Source organism: Haplochromis burtoni, unplaced genomic scaffold, assembly GCF_018398535.1.
Source record: "Haplochromis burtoni strain Fernald_Lab_line unplaced genomic scaffold, NCSU_Asbu1 Contig_49, whole genome shotgun sequence".
NCBI lineage: Eukaryota > Metazoa > Chordata > Actinopteri > Cichliformes > Cichlidae > Haplochromis > Haplochromis burtoni.
Window position 1 is genome coordinate 1,324,375 of NW_024582410.1, and position 18,934 is coordinate 1,343,308.

Genomic DNA, 18,934 nt, shown 5'->3' on the forward strand with positions numbered 1-18,934 from the left:
ACAACAGGACATCTAATCAAATCGCTTGTTAAATTCTGCAGCTAAAGTGGGCCGTAACATTGACCTCTTGGAGGTCAATGTTAATGGAATTATGAATGCATTAAAGTGCTTTAAATGTCAAACAGACCTCTTTTCTTCTGTCATTGTCTCGCTGAATCAGCCAGCGAATAGACGCCTGAGGAGACTTGGGAAGACACTCCAGAAAAGTGGTGTTGTTTTTTACGCCGTACTGTGTCATCTCCACTGCGTTCCTGTAGGCTAACAGACACAAAGACACACACGCAGACACAGGCAGACACATGCACAGGGTCAAGAGAGGCAAATTCATACGTCATTTGCTGACAGACACAAAGAGCACAGATGGACTCAAATCTGTCTCAAGCCTCAACAGTGAGAGCGAGATGTTGACTCAAAGCTTAGTCTGACACCTGCGGCACAACCGAACCCCACCCCAGACTTCATTTTCCACTAACAATATACACTTTGACGTATCAAACCAATTCACTTATTAACTGTGTCATTTTTCTTCTATCTAAACGGTTCATCACTCAGTCGGGTGTATGACAGGGTTGCGACTAATTAGCGGTAATGGCCATATGGCTGGTTCCCCACGCTCGTGTTAATTTAGTAAAGTAAACTGTTCATGGAAATTGAACACTCTGGGGAGCCGATTCTCTCCTCTCATTAAACCGCACCTGCTAGTGGACTGGATATATATTCATGAAGAATGAAGTCTGGAGTACGAACTCAAAAATAGGTCTAAATGCTAGCAGAACACACACAGAAATATGTGCAGGCACAGGCTGTGTGTAAACCTCAAATGAACTTACATTAGGGAAGAAAACTTACAAATCCAGTTTATCAAAACAGCATTAGCATTCATGAAGAGTCATGTTTCTGGCCACCTATACAAATATTAGTCTAATAACTAAACCTCTTTTAGCTCTGTTTTGAATCTTTCACATTAATCAGGATGCCTTGAGCCATTGTTACCTATAAAAGGATATTTCCGGAGCTTTAATTACCTTTTAAATTGAATCCTCTACACTGAGTGAGTGGATTTCCATGCATAATATCCTGCCTTCTGCTTCTCCTGAAAGAAGGAGGGAAAAAAACTTGGTCGATGGCTTACAAAATAAAATACACAATCATAACAACCGTCCGTCTGTCATATTGAAATGGTGGAAGAAGCAGTCGCTGCCAAAACAATATGAGGAAAATCTGACCATGTTCTTCCACTCGGTGTAGAACACTCATATATAACAGCTTGAGGAAAAAAGCAAGTAAACAGCTGACACATTTCAGAGACATTCTCTGCAGAAAAACAGAGACGCGCCTTTTGTTCTACGACCAAACTAAATTTGGCCTGCGTCTGACTGAACTGTCAGGAGACAGGCAGCTGGTCCTTAAAGGAACCAGAGAGACACCGGAGCAGAGGCGAGGTGTCGCTCATACCTCCTCGTCTGTGTTATGTCTAGGCGCCGGAAGGGAAACTACAAAAGTGGAATCTGGTTTACACAGAAGTGTGCACTGAAGGATTGCAGTCATGTGATCTTTTGGCCTTCACAAGTTTTGAGCAAAACGTTCTATTCCAGTTTAACGTATAGCACATCAGTTGCTTCCCATGCTTTGGAAAGTCGATTGGTTTGATATTTGCTGTAACTTCACTGGCTACTGTAAACCTCACTGTAATAATCCTGCAAATTGCAAAATGTTAAGTATAATCAAAGTGAACAAAAATAGTGTTTAATATTGAAAAATGTAAAAGTCGCTAATGTTTATTTAAGACTCGTGAAAGTTTTGGGTTTCCTGTCAACACCTATCAGTGCTTATTACCACTGAATAATTTGTTTGGGGGCTTGCAGAATGTTTTTTCATGCAATACAAGAAAGCAATCCTCACTGGGTACAATTAAATTTAATACTAGCAGGAAACTGTAGCTATAAACCCTCAAACTGGAAACGTTTGTCTACCTTTTGCCAGTGGGGTAGAAGCGGGAGCAGCTCAGTCCATCCCAGGCACAGTAGGGGTCTCTGGCGAGGCAGCAGTCAGCGCAAGCTGAGCCGTAAGCCTGACAACGGTGCAGGGAGACCTGCGAGACCCCGAACTCCGAGCTGGCGTACAGCTGTTGCTGCAAAATAAACAGTTCAAATGTCAGCAGCCCTGTTTGTCTTAATAAGTGGCCGGCTGACAGGAAAATGAGGCAGGGCGCAAGAAAAAAAAAAAAGGCTTATTATTTCCGTGCCTTTGGGAGGCTTATCACGCACAGGAGATTACTGTTGAATGCATTACGTAGTGGCCTTGGACAGTGAATGTTTTTAAACAATATAAGTGCACTTAAGATAAGCAGATGCATACATAACATATTCAGAATGCTTACTTTTTTAGAGGATATTCTTAAGTTTGTAACAGGAGCCTTAGTCTGAAAAACAGCAAAGACAAAAACAAAGTTCAGAGCTATGTTGATGAAATAAACGTAGAACTTTCTGGAAAATATACATTTTAATTCACAACACTTAGATGAGAAAACAAATACCAGACTTTATGGTAATTATATAGCAAAGAATGGGCGCTCTCAGAGTTCTTGTTTCATGAAATACAGTCCAAAATAAATCAGGCCCTATGAAGCTATTGCCTATAGAGTGTTCTACAGGAATAGTTCTCCAGGCGTCTTGAAGGAACCTCAAAGCTCTTCGTTGGATGTTGGCTGCTTTTGTTTCTATTCTGTGTTATGATGATCCCACACTGCTTCAATAATGCTGAAGGAAGTCAGGGCTTTGGGGAGGCCAGTCCATGACTGATAGTTTTCTATTGTATGTTTTTCTATCCAGGTATCCTTTTGCTGTAATGGCAGTATGTTTGTGATTGTGTTCATGCTGGAAGATAAAGCTGTTGCCATCTGCTTCCCAGATGGTATTATTAATGCATACTCTCTGCATTTATATTCCCATCAATTATGATAAGATAAGAAGCCAACAATCAGTCATGAAAGAGCCTCCACCCTCATTTGCCAATGGCAGTAGACTAACTGTTGTACCTCTTGCCTGACGTCTTCCCTACATATTTATGATGGGGTGAACCAAAAAAACGAAAATTGGGATTCATCCCTTCAGAAGACCTAATAACCTAATATTTACTTTACAGATGTTGATATTTATGATATTAACTTTATAGACTTCAAGACACCTCTTGATCTTGAAAAAGAGCTTGCAAAGCAAACATAATCACAAGGACTGCAATGCTGGTGCAAAAAAGCACAAATCAGTCTAGAACAGGGGTAGGCAACTCCAGGCCTCGAGTGCCGGGGTCCTGCAGGTTTTAGATATCACCCTGGGTCAACACACCTGAATCAAATGATTAGTTCATTAGCAGGCCTCTGGAGAATTTCAAGTTATGTTGAGGAGGTGTTGAGGTAATTTAGCCATTTAAATCAGCTGTGTTGGATCAAGGACACATCTAAAAACCTGCAGGACACTGGCACTCGAGGCCCGGAGTTGCCTACCCCTGGTCTAGAATAACTCATGTCTTTAGTAGCCTGAGAAATAAATTGTCTTCTAAAGAGACAAATCTCTTTAGATTGAAGTCTATGTGTGGCACCATTTGGTAGAAAGATCAAAGGAGACTTTTTCTTCTGATCACAGGTCTATCACCTAAGATAAAACAACATATGCAAAGGTTCACTTGAGGGCGACTTCCAGACTTGGAGTATGGTAGCATGTTTCTCATCACTCTACACTGCTCTGCACTACAGAACATCAATCTCGCAAATGCCACCCTGCCTTTTGTCTGTCTGCCCTTGGTCTTTGTGTAGTGGCCAAACACACCCTCCTCCCAGTCCCTGCCTTTGATTTAAGGGGAGAAAGGGGATTAAAGTGAAAGAGGAAAAAAAAGAGAGAAGGGAGAAATACAGAGAGCAGACCTTAAACACTTCCAGCTCCTCCAGGATCAGATCGTCATGCAGGGAATGGTTGCTGGGTAGCACAATCACCTTCTGTATTGTACCTTTGTCTGAAGGGCAAAAAAGCACACGTCTCATGAGTTCCAACCACACACATGCATTTAACTACCGTGTGAAACAGATACGGCTACGCAGCAATGAACATCTAGAGTTGTGAGGCATCAGTAAAAGCAGAACACGACTGCTGGTGGAAAAAACCCCACCAGCTCCACCAGCAGTCTGTTTTTCTTTGCCCATGTTTGCTTTTGAATTAGGCATGATAGCCATGACCAGTTTCCAAAAACAAAATCAGCTGTGACAGGAGTGGGAATGGAAGCTCTTAAGGCAGGTCAAGGACCACAAAAAGGGCAAAACGCAGCTCTACCCTCATCAGTATGGCTCTTTTGGCCTGGGAATTTGAGCAGCAGAGCAGGGAGGAGGAGGAGGAGGGGGGTACAGTAACAGCTCCTGGAAATGCCTGATAAGACCGTCTCCCCCATCCTTGAGACAAAGCGCCATTTCAGGAGCAGATATGGGTACGCGGCACTGGCTACTCTTCAAAAATCAAGGCAGGAGGAACAGAAAGGAGAGGCTGCTCGATAAACACCGGCAGCTGGGCGAGAGACTCCCAGAGCAGTTTGCTGAATGCCAATGTTCACACGTGGACAATTACAAGCATGAATGCACACACACTTCTGCTAACAAATACACATTTTTCTATTATCTAAATCTGGTGTTTTTAAGCACAGAAACACACTGGCATATATTCGACAAATATTCACTACACAGCAAGCTGTTGCACAATATTGCATGTCAACTAAATCAGAACTGTAGAACCTTTTTGGAACTGCATCACTTCGAATGCTTAAGTTATACTTCTGCAGCAAAACTATGTAGAGCCTACCATGCAGCTAATGTAAGTGACTAATATTGTTACCAAACTTTATGTTTCACATATTGTGTAATATCTAGGGATGTGCACGTCAGGTCATGGTGTTAGATTATGGTATAGGCTGCAGTGTAGGGTTTCAGAAGGTTTTGCACTTATGATGCACCGACAGCATAGATGTAACGATTTAATGGGTCTGGCATTTTTCACTTTTTTACTTTGTCAGTGAGGTTTGGATCATTGGAATATTTGTGATACATGACAGGTTTCTGGAGACTGGGTGTCATCTTGTCAGCCAGTATTTTGGTATATCTGCTTATGGCATTCATGTTGTCATCTGTAAATATCAGCCCACCACTTCCTCAGCCTTTTGTACTCACGCAGTGCCATAAAACGGTAGCACCACCATGATAATACTGTTATCACGTGGGTCAATGGGTTGAAAATGAGAAAAGTGTTGATCATACATTTAGGCTGATGAGAAAATAATCACATGTTACTCTGCTTTATCTCAATGATCACATGCAACTTTTGTTCATAAAAATTATTTCTGCAAGTGCAAGCCATTCTAGCATTTTCAATGTCTTGACATTTAAGTGATGTCTTACAATGGTGTCCCTCATTTAACCTTATACTCAGGAGGTAGCGACTTTCTAAAAAAGTGGCAATCCATTATAGATCCTTCTTCCTTATGTAATGGAAAAAAAAATCTACTCTTAATGGACTTTATCTTTTGCTCTGATCTATCTGTGCACTGATTTATACTGCATGCAGCGCCATGTTGACCTGTTTGAGCTGAGTGGCAACAACACAAGTACTCCAGCTTATCTGTGTATCTGATAACCAGCTGTGTCATTGAGTTTCCAAGCAATAACCTGTTCAGAAAGAAAATGTCACAATCAGCCTCTGTGTACTGCATGTCATTGTAAATGAATTTATAGTAGCACTTAAAGCTCACCTTCCTAGAACAGGAATATGGTGGTGCCACAGTCTTCGGAAAAGACGATGGCTATATTTGAATATGCTGATGCCACAATGTAGGTCTTATATGGAATCCAGTTTGTATTTATTTTATACACAGCGTCTTTGCACCGCAAACATTGATCTCACTTCAATTAAATATATTTAAATGAGCTAGTAAAATTAAAATATTGAGATGCTGGTAGTCTGGCTGGTTCGTTTTTATATTTTTTTGTGTGAAGAAACAAAGAAAAATGCATCGCACTGCTCTTTAAGAGGCAAAACACCCATCCTGTAATACCTGGACTATTATGCCTCTACTACCAGGGCTTTGTTGACCTCACTTGGACCTCGTGCATCTTCTCATCAGGTGGAAAAAGCCAGAGAGGGGCTTAACTTCTTAAGGAAGTTAAAGCACACTCACCTCCCTCATCACCTGCTGAGCTGACCCTCTACTGGTCAGCAGTAGAGAACCTTCTGACCTGCTGTTGCACAGCAGGAAACAGGAAAGATCTGAAACAAGTGGTGAGGGCAGCAGAGTGTATTATCATCTAATATAAATAAGACCTTCCTTTGGTTGTGTTTACAACAGCTGACTGTAAAAGAAAGCTAGTTGTATTATAATGGACCACACCCACCCCAGACATCAGCCTCTGAGGAAAAGATTAAGCTCAATCAGGTCCAAAACTAACAGATAAAAAAAAAAAACAGTTTCTCCCCATTGGCAGTAACCAGTAAGCCCCTCTTCGCTCCCTAAAGCTCTGTTGACCTTTAGCTCTTTTATCTTTATAGTATAGTCTCTTTTTGTCTTTTGCTGTCAAAACAGCTGAAGAGCTACGAAATATTTGTTCTTTGTTGCACGAACAATGGCAATAAAGGACTATTCTATCGTATTTCAACACAAAATTACATCTATCGGAAATATTCTGCACGAGACACCTGCCTAAGGTATTTTTTAAATACCAGAACTAATACCAGAAAGCTGAGGCCTGTAGAATGCAGTCATATTGTTTTTGTCACATGTGTACAAAAACCATATTTAAAGTGTTTCTGTATCTGAACTGCAGAACGCGTACCTGTGCCAAGGAAGAGCACCTGGTAGTTGCCGTCAGCGGCCATGACCTGGTCCACAGCCACTGCCGTGTATTTATAATCAGCATTCGTACGAACCACCAGGGGTCTCCTCCCCACCGGATAGATGGCGTTAAACATTACAGGATGGTTGCGGACAAAGGTCACCACATCATCTGGGAACTCCTTTGTTGTCTGAATGTCAGGTGTGAAGGCTCCACCAGGACACTGCAGAAACATAGGGCGGGTTTGAACAGTGCAAAAACAAAATCTCATTCATTCATTTCCACAAGTTCTTTTTCTTTTTATCAATTAATGAAAATTTAAATAAACAGAAAATAGTATTGCAAGTCCTGCTGCAGAGAAAATACCTTACTTATTGTTTAATGGCTTTAAATTGTTTGGAAATGTTATTTAGAATATAAAACAATATGATCATACGCTCATATGTTAGTAATTATCGGTTATCTTATCATATCATGAAAAAGCAATAAAAAATGACTGTCTGGCCTAAATGTAACTTACAGTTCCAGGCCTTGGGTAGGGGATGCGCCCCTGGAATGCAATCCACTGAAAGTTGGGCCCTTCTCTATGAGCGAAGGGCCCGTTGAAGACTGTGAGAATGTCCGCCATGTTGTACACGCACACTGCCGAGCCTTTAAACACGGAGCTGAAACGACATGCACAACCTGAGTGAGACACTGCAACAGGAACCAGTATTCACCATCTCAAGACCCTCCCAGATGAAATATTCTGAGGTTGTTTATTAAGGTCTCCTTTTCTGAGTTGAGCCTGGGTGAACTTGCTGTCACGCTCCGCTGACAACAGCTCACCTATTTCCTCCTCGATGGTCTGATGTGGTTTGGCTCAGCCATTTAAAACCACACTGCTTAACACATAAAAGAGGCTTTGTTGAAAAGGCGAACAGAAGCGTATTGTGCAAAGTGGAGAGAGGGAGGAAGAAAGCAGGAATAACACAGAGCTCAGAGACCTCGAAGACCTCAGTGTTTAGTTTGGCTGTTTTTTTTTTGAGCCAGGAGACACTACTGCAGGCTCTACAATCCTGAGGTAACAAGTGGATCGAGGGTTGTGGGAGTGTCACACTTGGTTAAACAAACAGACCCAATTAAAGATCTGACTAGAAGTATCGAGTGATCACTTTTTCAAACTTCCAAATTTGCCTTGTTGCCCTGCTGGCTGTGCTTTCTGCTGGAGGAGAGCAGTTTCAGTAATCAGTTTGTTGAGAACATTTTTTTCAGTTACCACAGAAGCTCATGGATTTTTTCCTTAATCCTCTTTCTTTGTGTTTTTTAGTATTTTCTTTCCTATTATGTCATCCATGTCTTTTCCTCTCTTTCACTTACTGAGGTCCCCTGGGCCATGTATGTGTTCATTGTTTTGGTTTCTATAATTCATTTTCACAGTTTTTGCCTTCGTTGACTTTTGTTGGTCAACTTTCTTCCTTCCTGCAGTGTATTTTATTTCTTTTTGTTCTTTTTTTAGTTCTTTTTGGGCCCATTTTAACAACTTAAACACAAACCTAATGATCCTACACTCCTGAACTCCTTGTACATATCTGAAACTGTCTTTAACTTTGTATTTCATTAAAAATTGCATTGCAGCTTTAAATGAATTTTAATCCATCCATCCGTCCGTCCGTCCATCCATCCTCTTCTGCTCATCTATTTTAAGGTCACAGAGGTGCTGACAGTGTAAAACATACATATAACCTCCACATTGGACAAATGAACTCAAGATCTTCTTGCTGTGAGGCAATAGTGCTTAGTGCACCACTGTGCTACCCTGAATGCTGAAATGTTAGACATATATACCATACTGTGGCTATGAAATGAAATGAAAAAAATAATTACCAGGATTTCAAAAATTACATAAATATCTAAAGATTATTATGTTGTTTTATGTTATTTCTTAAATTTCTGATATTATAAAAATACTCTGTGATATCAGGCTATTGTCTTCCAATATTTTTCTCAGATTTTTTTTATAATGTGTGTTTATCTAGTTGCTAAAAAACATGGCTGGGTTTCAGCTATTTAAAAAATGCAGTAACTAAATTCTTTGTGCACTCAACAATCCTACAGAGTATGCTTATGGAAGACATCCAACAACATCATGTCATATGAATTCTAACATTCACATGTGCTATAAATGTATCCCTCGCACTTGGTCTGCAACATGGCACAATGCTGCAGAGGATCTTGAGGAAAGAAAATCAAGGAATACCATATGGCCAAACCACCAGGACACTGTAATTGATAGTTCATCATCTGAATAAGCTGTTCTGCCACATGACACATGATATTTATATGTAAGTGGCCCTTTGACAAGCACATCCCCATCTGCTGATATCCCCTGAATGATTACCATACCTCTGAGGCCTACAGGAATGTTACAGTTGGCTTCATCGGCCTTACCTTGTGGAAGTGAACACGCCAAACACCAACAGGCCCTTGGGCAGATCCGTTTCCAGCAAAAACACACTTTCTATAAGGGAAAACACACAAAGAGAAAAGCACACACCTTACAGTTTAATACCTTCAGCAAATTCCCCAAATCTCATTTCACATCATCCTACAGATAAAAAGGCCAAAGAGAGATGAATGCCTGATAAATGTACATGTTGACAGATGGAGTCTGGGTCTCAAATGCTACGTGCTGATGTTTGAAATTTGAGGCTAAGGCGAAGAAAGTCCTGGATGTGCTTATAGTTGAATACCAGGTAACCAAAAGCAACAGAACAATTGTTTTGAAACTGGACAAACGGCTGAAATTCTTATCCAGACCAAACATGGGACGTTCCCGGGATTGTTTATGGAGAAAGCAATCTGTTTGAAACCTTGGAACATAAATAGCAAGCTTTTGGAAATTAGCAATCTCTTTGGTTCTCGGCATTATATTTTTCAAACAGTAAAATTTGTTTAAACTTGGTCCGCAGACCATGAAGACCCCGAGCATGGAAATGATGTGTCAAAAGTAATACATTGATAATAACAGGGTGCATTGCTACAAGTATGTTCTTCTGTTTAACTCACCAAGTTCATCAAAATGGGTTTCCGTGCCATCCTCTTCCACAACTGAACAAACCATCCTGGCTTTAAGAAAGGTGGTCCATTTATTGACCAGGCTGCGCTGTCCGCCAATATCATTCTGCCGACAAAAGCCGCACATAGCAACGCAAAAACACAAAAGAAACTGTGCTGGTTTATTTTGGCGAAAGCAAAAGGGACTTACCGGACACACTCTGGCCACCATGGTGTGGATATTCTTAGTATTTCCACTGTTATCTGTTAGCCTCTCGCGGAAGAAAAAATACAATTTGGAGTCATTGGGGTCTGTTCCATCTGGTATGAGGTGGGCGTCAATGAAAATGGGCTCTGAGTGAAACAGTAAAAAAGGTAAGAGGCCTTCTAGATCTTATTTGTGTGAATTCATACTTTACATAGAAGCTCTGACATGTGCTCACCACTAAGCCACTTAGAGTTGTGCTGATCTGTCCGCACTGCATTTCTCTTGGTTAGGCTCCTGAAGATGGCAGCATCTGTCCCCATGAAGTCAATGTACATGCCTGAGAACAGCTCCTGATCTAGAAGAATGCACACAAGCCCAATCAACAACATTCCCACACAACAATCCTGAAAACATTACCACAATACACATAGAGCCTTGCATGACTTTGGTACATTCAGATGCTTTAGTAATATATTTATACCGTTATTATTTTTTGAGAATGAACTCAAACCCAAACGCCTATAGCACTAACGGCACTTACACTCTGCGTGTGTCCTGCTGTTAATAAGCATGTTCCTCACAGCTGCTTCATGCTTTTTAGCATTCCTTTTCTCTCACTTAATCGTCTATCAGTTTCGGACCATATGTTTTGGAGGATGTGGGGCAAGTTAGGGGAGGATTAAGGGTATGTGGCCCGTATCCAAGCCAGCTAGCTAAGGGGTGAGTGTTGACAGTACTCAGACAGCGACACAGGGTCCAAAACATGAGGATTTGGAAATGAAACACAGCTTTTTATTGAGCCCAGACACTGCCTCAGATCTTTAGGGGCTCCGCGTGCTGCATCACTGCTTTCACAGCACTGCCTTTGACCCTGGCTTTGGAGTATTCTGCACCCTTCCCTCTGGCTCCCTCCCGGTGATCTCTGACATCGCTCACTGGCTGGCAAAGCTGCTGCTGACATGGCAATACTCAGGTGTCAGAAAGCAGAGCTGAGGGTGGACTGTTTCGCCTTTAGACATGTCAACAGCAACCAAACACCCCTCGGCCAATCAGAGATCAAAGGAAGGAGAACTGGAGAAAGGGATGGGTTTAGCCTGACTTGACTGAAGTATTAACCTGGGGATTTCTTGTGTATTAAAATTAAACTACAATTTTAATTCACTTCACTTTTCTAGTGAGAAGGTGTAGGCTACAATGTTTATTTGAATTTGTAGACCCAGTTTTCATAAAAGGAAAATGTTATTTTATTTTTATTGCATTTCATATTGTGCAAACTGCATTCTGGATATAAACAACCACATTATATCAGCTCTTTGCAAGCACCTGCACAGAGAGCATCCTCATACAGGCACATCACGTCTTTAACAGGTAACAATCTGTTTTTGCCTGTTCATGTTTCTAAAGTAGAATCACTGTAGTGTTCATTTTAAAGTCTCTCTGGGCTGGTTTTCATCTTGCTTTTGATGGCCGCTTTGTTTTATAGGAAAAAACTAAAGAAACTGCGTGTCCTCTTTAGGGCAGTCATTTGTTTTGGTGTGTTTGAGTGTGGCCCAATTGGTTAACTGGTAATTATGTATAATGCATTTTGGGTCATTTTATGAAATAACAAAAAAGTATTGTAACAAGTAGTGTAACAATTAATTCCTCCAGCCGAATTACTTTGAAAGAAAAATGATGAGTAATGTGAAATACATTACTTTATTTGAGTAACGTCCCCAACACTGCCCATGACAAACTGACGTTTGAGGTCAGAAGACACGCTGCTAACTTTAGCAGTGTGCAAGTGACATGGCACATAGCCATGTATATACAAATTTTAAAGAAAGGTTGGGTATGCACACCGACCTTATAAACAGTACATTTGGATAATGACTGAAACTAGCACCACTGAAGGAACAATGGGCTGGGAGGTCAGTTTCTTCATCATAATTATGCAAATTCTCATGACCATTGATCAACAACTACTGATCAAAATATTTCCCCCACTTAAAACGCTATGTCCAGATGAACAGAATCAACCTTTGGAGACAAATTAGCTAATCTTGATTAGCTTTTGGAGACTAATTATCTATTGTTGATATTATTTGTTCAATACTTGCTAGCCTCTATGAGCTAGCCTCCAGTTTGAAAAAGTGACGCCAGTTTCAAAGTACCTTCCATCGTATAACTTCTATTTGTTCATTTGTTCAAGGCTCATTTGATTTATTGCCTAAGTAAAATGTTTATCAAGGACTCTTGAACTTCATTTACAGCCAAATAAATAACAATGCAGATTATAACTTAGGGTGTAAACCATAGTCATATGGCTGCATACGAAATGAGCCTGTCTTTGGTCGTCACGTCACAACAAAGGTATAGAAAAAGATTTCCCAGGCAAAAGGTCAGAGTGGCCATCTTTTAAATCTAGTGGCTTATGCATACTCTTGTTTTTGCTTCAAAAAGTTCACTCCAAAACAAAAGAAATGTAATTTTGTAGTAAAAAAAATAATGTTGTTTTCAGGGGTTTTAGAAAAAAACAAGAAAAAAAAATAGTAGATAGCGATTGAGGCACCTACTGAGCATGACAGAGACTGTATTCACTTGTGGATTGAAGGAGCACCTCCCTTTTCCTGACTCTGTCCTGGAGTCAATGTGAAATACTTGTTCCTGCCACAGAGAAAAAGAGGAAGTCAGACATTTTGGAGACAGTTTTATATGATAAGTTCTTCTGTCTTGTGCTCTCTACCGCTATAAAACTGAATATTTGAGTGCAACAGTGTATTTTGCGTCCCACAGAGTAGCCCTGCTCAGAGCCTCCTTTAAGGAGACACAGAGGCTGTCCTGCCCTGGTCTACCTTAACTGCTCCATGTGGGATAGTAAAAGAACATTCCGTTTGGGAGGAGAAGAGGAGGAATTTCCCTGCTTATTTGTTGGACAGCCAACTCCTCTTCTCAGGCGGAAATGCTGCCAAGTTTCAACAGCCTCCTTGCGGCAGACTGGACAGTCCAAGCACCGCAGCAACCTAGGTAAATTATAGCACTTCCTGTCCCATCTTATTTAGATCTTGCCCATGGCGATGGTGCAGCTTCCTTGAATGGGGATGACGTCAGCTAAGCACTGTTATTCCAGGAAAATATGCCTGTTCGCCAAGAGGTTCTGGAAGTGGATAGACTCCATCTGGCAGGTCCTGTCATTAACCTCTACACTGCAAAAAATAGCCATCTTATTAATTTTAAAGCCCCTCTCATCTGAAAAAATGTCTTATTTATTTGTAATTCATTTGGCTCATTGACCTTTGTTAAGCAGCGTTGCTCCAAAAATTTGCACAAAGATGAAGGGATAAACGTGAAGTTCATCATCCAAAGATTATTTGATATTAAGTTCAGATTGTTTTTTTCCTTTTATTAGAAGGAGATCTATAAAGTAATTTTTTTTCAACAAATAAATATGCTATGTGCACTCGTGAAAAAGCAGACTTACGACACCATATAAAGATTTAAAGACTAAATAAAAGATTATTTCCCCGACTAAGACTGACATTTATCGCAGTATGTAATTCACTATGTGTTTTAGGAGTACTTGAAAAACTAAGGCTGAAAAACACTAACACGTGCAAAAAAATCTCGTTACATCCATTCAACAGGCTGCAGCACGTTCACAACCTAGAGCAAAGGTCCATGATGAGAGCTCACTGTCAGCTTCCCACTACAACAGCTTGTTACACTTAACAGATCACTTTCTTTGAGACACTGACATGTTTGAGTTCAGAAGTTGCAAACATAGCAGTCTGCCTGTCAAACAAAAACCCCAAATGACAAAAGGCCCCGCGGTGAGGAAGGAGCCTGGTTTGCAGCTCTCTCGCTCTGCTTATTAGTGTTTGGCAGCAGCTGACGGTCTGTGGCTGAACGCTGCTCGCTCGGTGAGCACTTTTCTCCTGGAGGGCTTCCCCGCTCTTACTTTCAGGGCTGTGTGGCTGGAGATTAGAGCTCAGAATACCATCCTTGACACTAGACCTCAATTTTCTCTCTCTCAGCCTTAGCATCTCTGCTCTCATGTGGCATCAAATTGACTACATGAAAACTGTGCTCAAAAATGTTATGAGATGTAAGTTTTTTTTAACCATATGTTGACACTTCCAACTCCTAGGAGATCTGCGAAAACAATGTTGTGTATGATTATAGCCATTTTTCTCATGCACCAATTGACATCAGCTTAATGTATTTTCCGCACTTAGCGATTCTGAATTTTGCTGTTCTCATTCCAACAGTCAGTAATACAAGGAAAATTCAATTTTCATGTTATTATAGCAATCAGTCAAAAACATGTCATGTTGGGTTCAAACCTCTAAATAATTGTACATAATTTGATTTATTGCAAAAAAGGGGTAAACAGACCTCTTGAGGCATTTTTTATGATTACTGTCACACAGTGAATAAGATTCGCTTATTTTCTCTGTGTGCTAGTACTCACACTAATTTCAGTCGACTAAAGTTTTCAGGAGCTAAATAAATTACATCATTTTAATTATATTTGCTCAACATAGTTGACACAAGCTTGTTTTGGAAATAACAGAGAAACCAAAACTTCCATAAACTTTACAAAGTGTCCTTAGCCTCACTTGTGCACCATTACAACCCAGTCATTTACAATATATTTACAGATGTACGAGAGTGCTAGACTTTATTTTATTTTTCCACTCTTGAGATCATGTTTGTGTATAATCACTCTGCACAATGAGAATTTTAATCTGTAACAGCTGTTACAGTGCCAGTTGCAATGATCACCTACTCGGTGCTCCCCCAAAACATTTATTTCTTCATGAGTTTGCTTTTCTAATGAAGTGCTTCCTTCATTTATACCCACCTCTGGTCTGCGGCCCCTGTTGACGTACACACAGACAGGACTATACGCTCCACTGCCACACATGAACAGATGAGTCCTGTTATAAGGCTGCACCACCCGGATGAAGTTCCCACAGCCGTGCTAGAAAATAAGGATAAACAATGAGAGGCACATGCTAATGTAAGTGATGTAGTAAGAGAACAAACGAGACACTTTTTCTCTAAAAAATTCAATTTTGAATTCATAAGCTCTTGCTTAATTTAATGAAATCAGGGATTTAGCATCTGTATCCTTTGCTGATCCAGTAAGAAGGGGCTTTCTGGTATTAAATGTAAGCTAATGTGAACTAACTGACTTTATGACTCTACTTAGAGAGACCTCAAATAAACTAAACTAAATGAAACAACTGAACTGACTCTTTAGACCAGTGGTGTCAAACATGTTGCCTGAGGGCCAAAATTAGCCTGGCAAAGACTTTAATTCTGCCTACTGCCTTTACAATGTGTCCACAGTGAAATAAAGAACAAACAGAAAAATATTTAACAAAAACGTTGTTTTATAATTACAGGGCAGTCTGGGAAATGAGCTATCAAAACTTTTTCTGTAACTTCAAAACATTTTTCTTCCAATTTAAGCCCAAAGAGCCATGCTGACTAATTTATTTCATTAAATAGAGCATTATTTCTTTATCATGTACAAAAACTGAGATGTGCTGTTGAAATCACACTTTTCCTTATATTAAGAAATCTCAGTGATTTTAATGTGGAGATAAACTTGAGATCAAAGTGTGCTGTATGTGGCCCCTGATGTAAAATAAGTTTGACATTCATGCTTTAGACTGTTCTTTACTTCTTTACTTAATTTTAATATTAATTATATCGATAAACAGAGGAAAAGTATGTAGACTAAAGAAATTTTAATACGGTACTTTCTTTAATCAAAGGCAGCCTCAAGTGGCCATGACAGGAACTGCAGTTTTTAGGTCCTACAGCACTGGCTCAGGATTGGTAGTGCCATAACAAAAGTTGAATGTTTTAACTGATTTTCATTTATAGCCATGGTGCACTTAGTCCCACAGGTATTCATATTTGAAGTTATATTTAATCTTTACAGTTATTACAGCAATAACAAAGATAATCACTGCTGCCTTTTTTTTTTTTAATACAGATTGCACCAGACCAGCCGCTGAGGAGAGACCTAATTCGTGTTATATAGCCAAGGAGACACACAAATAAAGAACCTATTTATCGCTCTGGAAGTATCTCTTTCCCATATGCGGGAGTAATTCAAACTTATCTCACTGTTGTTGTGACGGTTATAAAATCACATGCTGCACAATAAAAGGATCCCAGAGCTCACAGGTCTGGTATTAAGGGCAGTGGAAAAAACGTGTCAGCGGTATATGTGACATATCTAGGTAAGACTGACTACTACTCTCACTTCATCTCTTCATCTGTGCTTGCACTTTCCAAACGCCACAGCTGTAGGTGTGCTGGACTTTGTGGCTAATTAAGCCCGAGTTTGCAGAAAATGAGTGGAGAAGTGAGGAGAAAGAAGTGGGGAGAAGAACACATGTCCAGGGAGCTGTCAGGAACTTGGCCAAGGCTGCTGGAATGACAGCTGCTGCGGCGCATGGTCACTGCACAAGGCTCCACTGAGAGCGATCAATGCAAAGTAACAAAACTTTTTTACTGACACACACCCACATCTATCATGTTTCGTGCTGTTTTTTTTTTTGTTGTTTTTTTAAAATCTAACTCTCTGTCTGTCTCATCAAATCCTTCTGAGGCCTTTCAAACTCAAATATATATGAGCTATCATGTTTGATTTCATGTTTCCTGATATAAATACAGCCTTCTTTTAAAGTTGATACATTTGACAAAGCAGCAAACAGACTTAATATCCCCCATGATGCTACATGCGTGACCAAGCTTGTGAGAGGGGAGACTGTGTACGAGAGAAAAAAAAAAAACTGCAGTGTGGTGTAAAAAGAAAAGAAAGGGAGAGATGTTAAAGGAGTTGGAAAAAGTGACCAAGGAAAAATGGTAAGATGGAAACAGAAAGTAAAATCTTTAAAGGAAAACTCGCAGGGATTCAATAAGAAAAGGCATGACAGAAGGGAGAAGAGGCCATCAAGTGGCTCCACACAGAGATGGCTCACCCAAATATTTGTGGTAGCCTGTCTGCAGCAGGCTTGCTATGAGTCAGAGCAGCACAAATCACACCATGACTGGAAACAGCTTTTTTTTTCTGTATCTGCAACAGCATGTGGAATAAAACCCTGGCTCTGTTAGCCCAGGGCCTGTCAGATGATGCAGAGATGGTGGAGAATGTGTGAAACCATGGAGGACTGGCAGCAGATTGACTCTTTTTTAGTTACATTAAAAATTAGGCCTTTCTTTTGTGTAAAAAGTTAGTTTTTCTCTTTCCATTCGCATGTCCTCAGCCCTGCTGTATATATAGACAACTGTGCGTGCACTTGTTTCAGAACAACCCAATTAGAGGAAAACAGATGCGGAGGAGGAATAAATTGACTCTCGCTGTATGTCTTCATTAAACCTTGTTGTAGCTAACAAGTGCTTCTCAGAACCAGGGTGGCTTATGAAATATCTGCGTCACTAAGCTTTGAGTCTGTTTTTTTTATTTTTTATTTTTACACTGATCCGTGGCATTTCAATCGCCTCCACACCTCGATCTTGCACTGACTAACTGTGACGATGCCACAAGGACTCCAGGCCAGCCGGTGACCCTGCAGACATCTGCTGCTTGATAGAAATACAGTTGGATCTGACGCAAACTCACAGATGCGAGAGGGAAATCCCAGGAGGCAACTTCCGCTGCAGACCCACTTGGAGGAGCGGATCTTGGAACAGCTGACTAAACCTTTAGTCAAGATTAGGGGTGTCAAACTCATTTTAGGTTGTGGGCCGCATACAGCTCAGTCTGGTCTTAAGTAGCCTGTGCCAGCAAAACTATTGCTCAGTAACCTATAAAATTCTTCATGTTCTTTTAGTGTGAAGGAGTTTAACAACACGTCTTAAGAAAAAGAAGAGTAATTTGTCCCAGTTTTAATGACACTGTAGTAAATCAAAGAAACCCTGTCATGTTGACTCTTTGGGCCCAACTTTGTTAAATAGGATAGCTCATTATCTGTATTTTGTCCTGTAATTATCATAACTCAGACAAAGAAAATACGTAGAAGTGCTGCAAAGGAAACCAAGGAAATTGTACAGCAGGTAGTGAAAAAACAAAACAAGAAAAAAACCCTTTTTTTTCCAAAGCGGTAATAGGACAACAGGGGGTTTGGGAGGTCTAGATTGATTCTTGTCCACCAAATATAATAATAAGGAGCTTTTTTTTTTGCCTTAATTCTTGTCAAAGGGAAACAACTTTCTTCTTTCTTTATTTGTGCATTTACATTCAATTTGACAAATAAAGAAATAAAGCTTTCAATGAAAAATATAAGCAAAAGTATGTTTTTCTAATCATACTTTAACTGTTCTTATTGTGGGACACTGACAGATTTAATGCTGAATGATCCAAAAATGTTTAAAAATGACCGTTATGGGATTATGATAAACAAAACTAAATATTACATTTATTGTTTAGCTAGATAGTGATATAACTAAATTTGAGCTAAAGGGTGCTAAAGAAGCTAAATAACTTCTAAATAAGCTACCTTTTTTAGTTAGCATTGGGGATTTAGTTATGAATTATTAGCGGTGTGGCTACCTTGTACTAACTAGCTGTCTGCAAGCAATGTTAGGCTTCTTGTAGGTCACTAATTTCACTTCATAAATGTTTTTGTAGTGTTGGTTCTTAATATGGCAAATAATATGGTGTGCTGTAACGTTAATTTCATTTACTTACTGTCGGACTGATTAACAGATCAGTGATGTGTGTGACCCATCTTTGATCTACAGGGAGTGCAGAATTATTAGGCAAATGAGTATTTTGTCCACATCATCCTCTTCATGCATGTTGTCTTACTCCAAGCTGTATAGGC

The 18,934-nt window shown here is 40.1% G+C and overlaps 1 protein-coding gene across 4 annotated transcripts in view; it reads right to left on the reverse strand.

Moving 5' to 3' along the window:
• The window catches only part of sema3c (sema domain, immunoglobulin domain (Ig), short basic domain, secreted, (semaphorin) 3C), a 45,511-nt gene that overhangs the window by 3,657 nt on the left and 22,920 nt on the right, over positions 1-18,934 (reverse strand). For all 4 annotated transcript variants that reach the window (XM_005923549.3, XM_005923548.3, XM_042220483.1 and 1 more), the window contains exons 5-17: positions 14,950-15,069; positions 12,662-12,752; positions 10,342-10,461; positions 10,110-10,252; positions 9,911-10,025; positions 9,293-9,362; positions 7,383-7,527; positions 6,863-7,085; positions 3,920-4,008; positions 2,381-2,422; positions 1,974-2,131; positions 1,026-1,093; positions 128-258 (exon numbers count right to left, since the gene is read on the reverse strand). In XM_005923549.3, the coding sequence (XP_005923611.1) occupies positions 128-258; positions 1,026-1,093; positions 1,974-2,131; positions 2,381-2,422; positions 3,920-4,008; positions 6,863-7,085; positions 7,383-7,527; positions 9,293-9,362; positions 9,911-10,025; positions 10,110-10,252; positions 10,342-10,461; positions 12,662-12,752; positions 14,950-15,069 (1,515 nt within the window). The remainder of the gene's footprint in view (positions 1-127; positions 259-1,025; positions 1,094-1,973; positions 2,132-2,380; positions 2,423-3,919; positions 4,009-6,862; positions 7,086-7,382; positions 7,528-9,292; positions 9,363-9,910; positions 10,026-10,109; positions 10,253-10,341; positions 10,462-12,661; positions 12,753-14,949; positions 15,070-18,934) is intronic.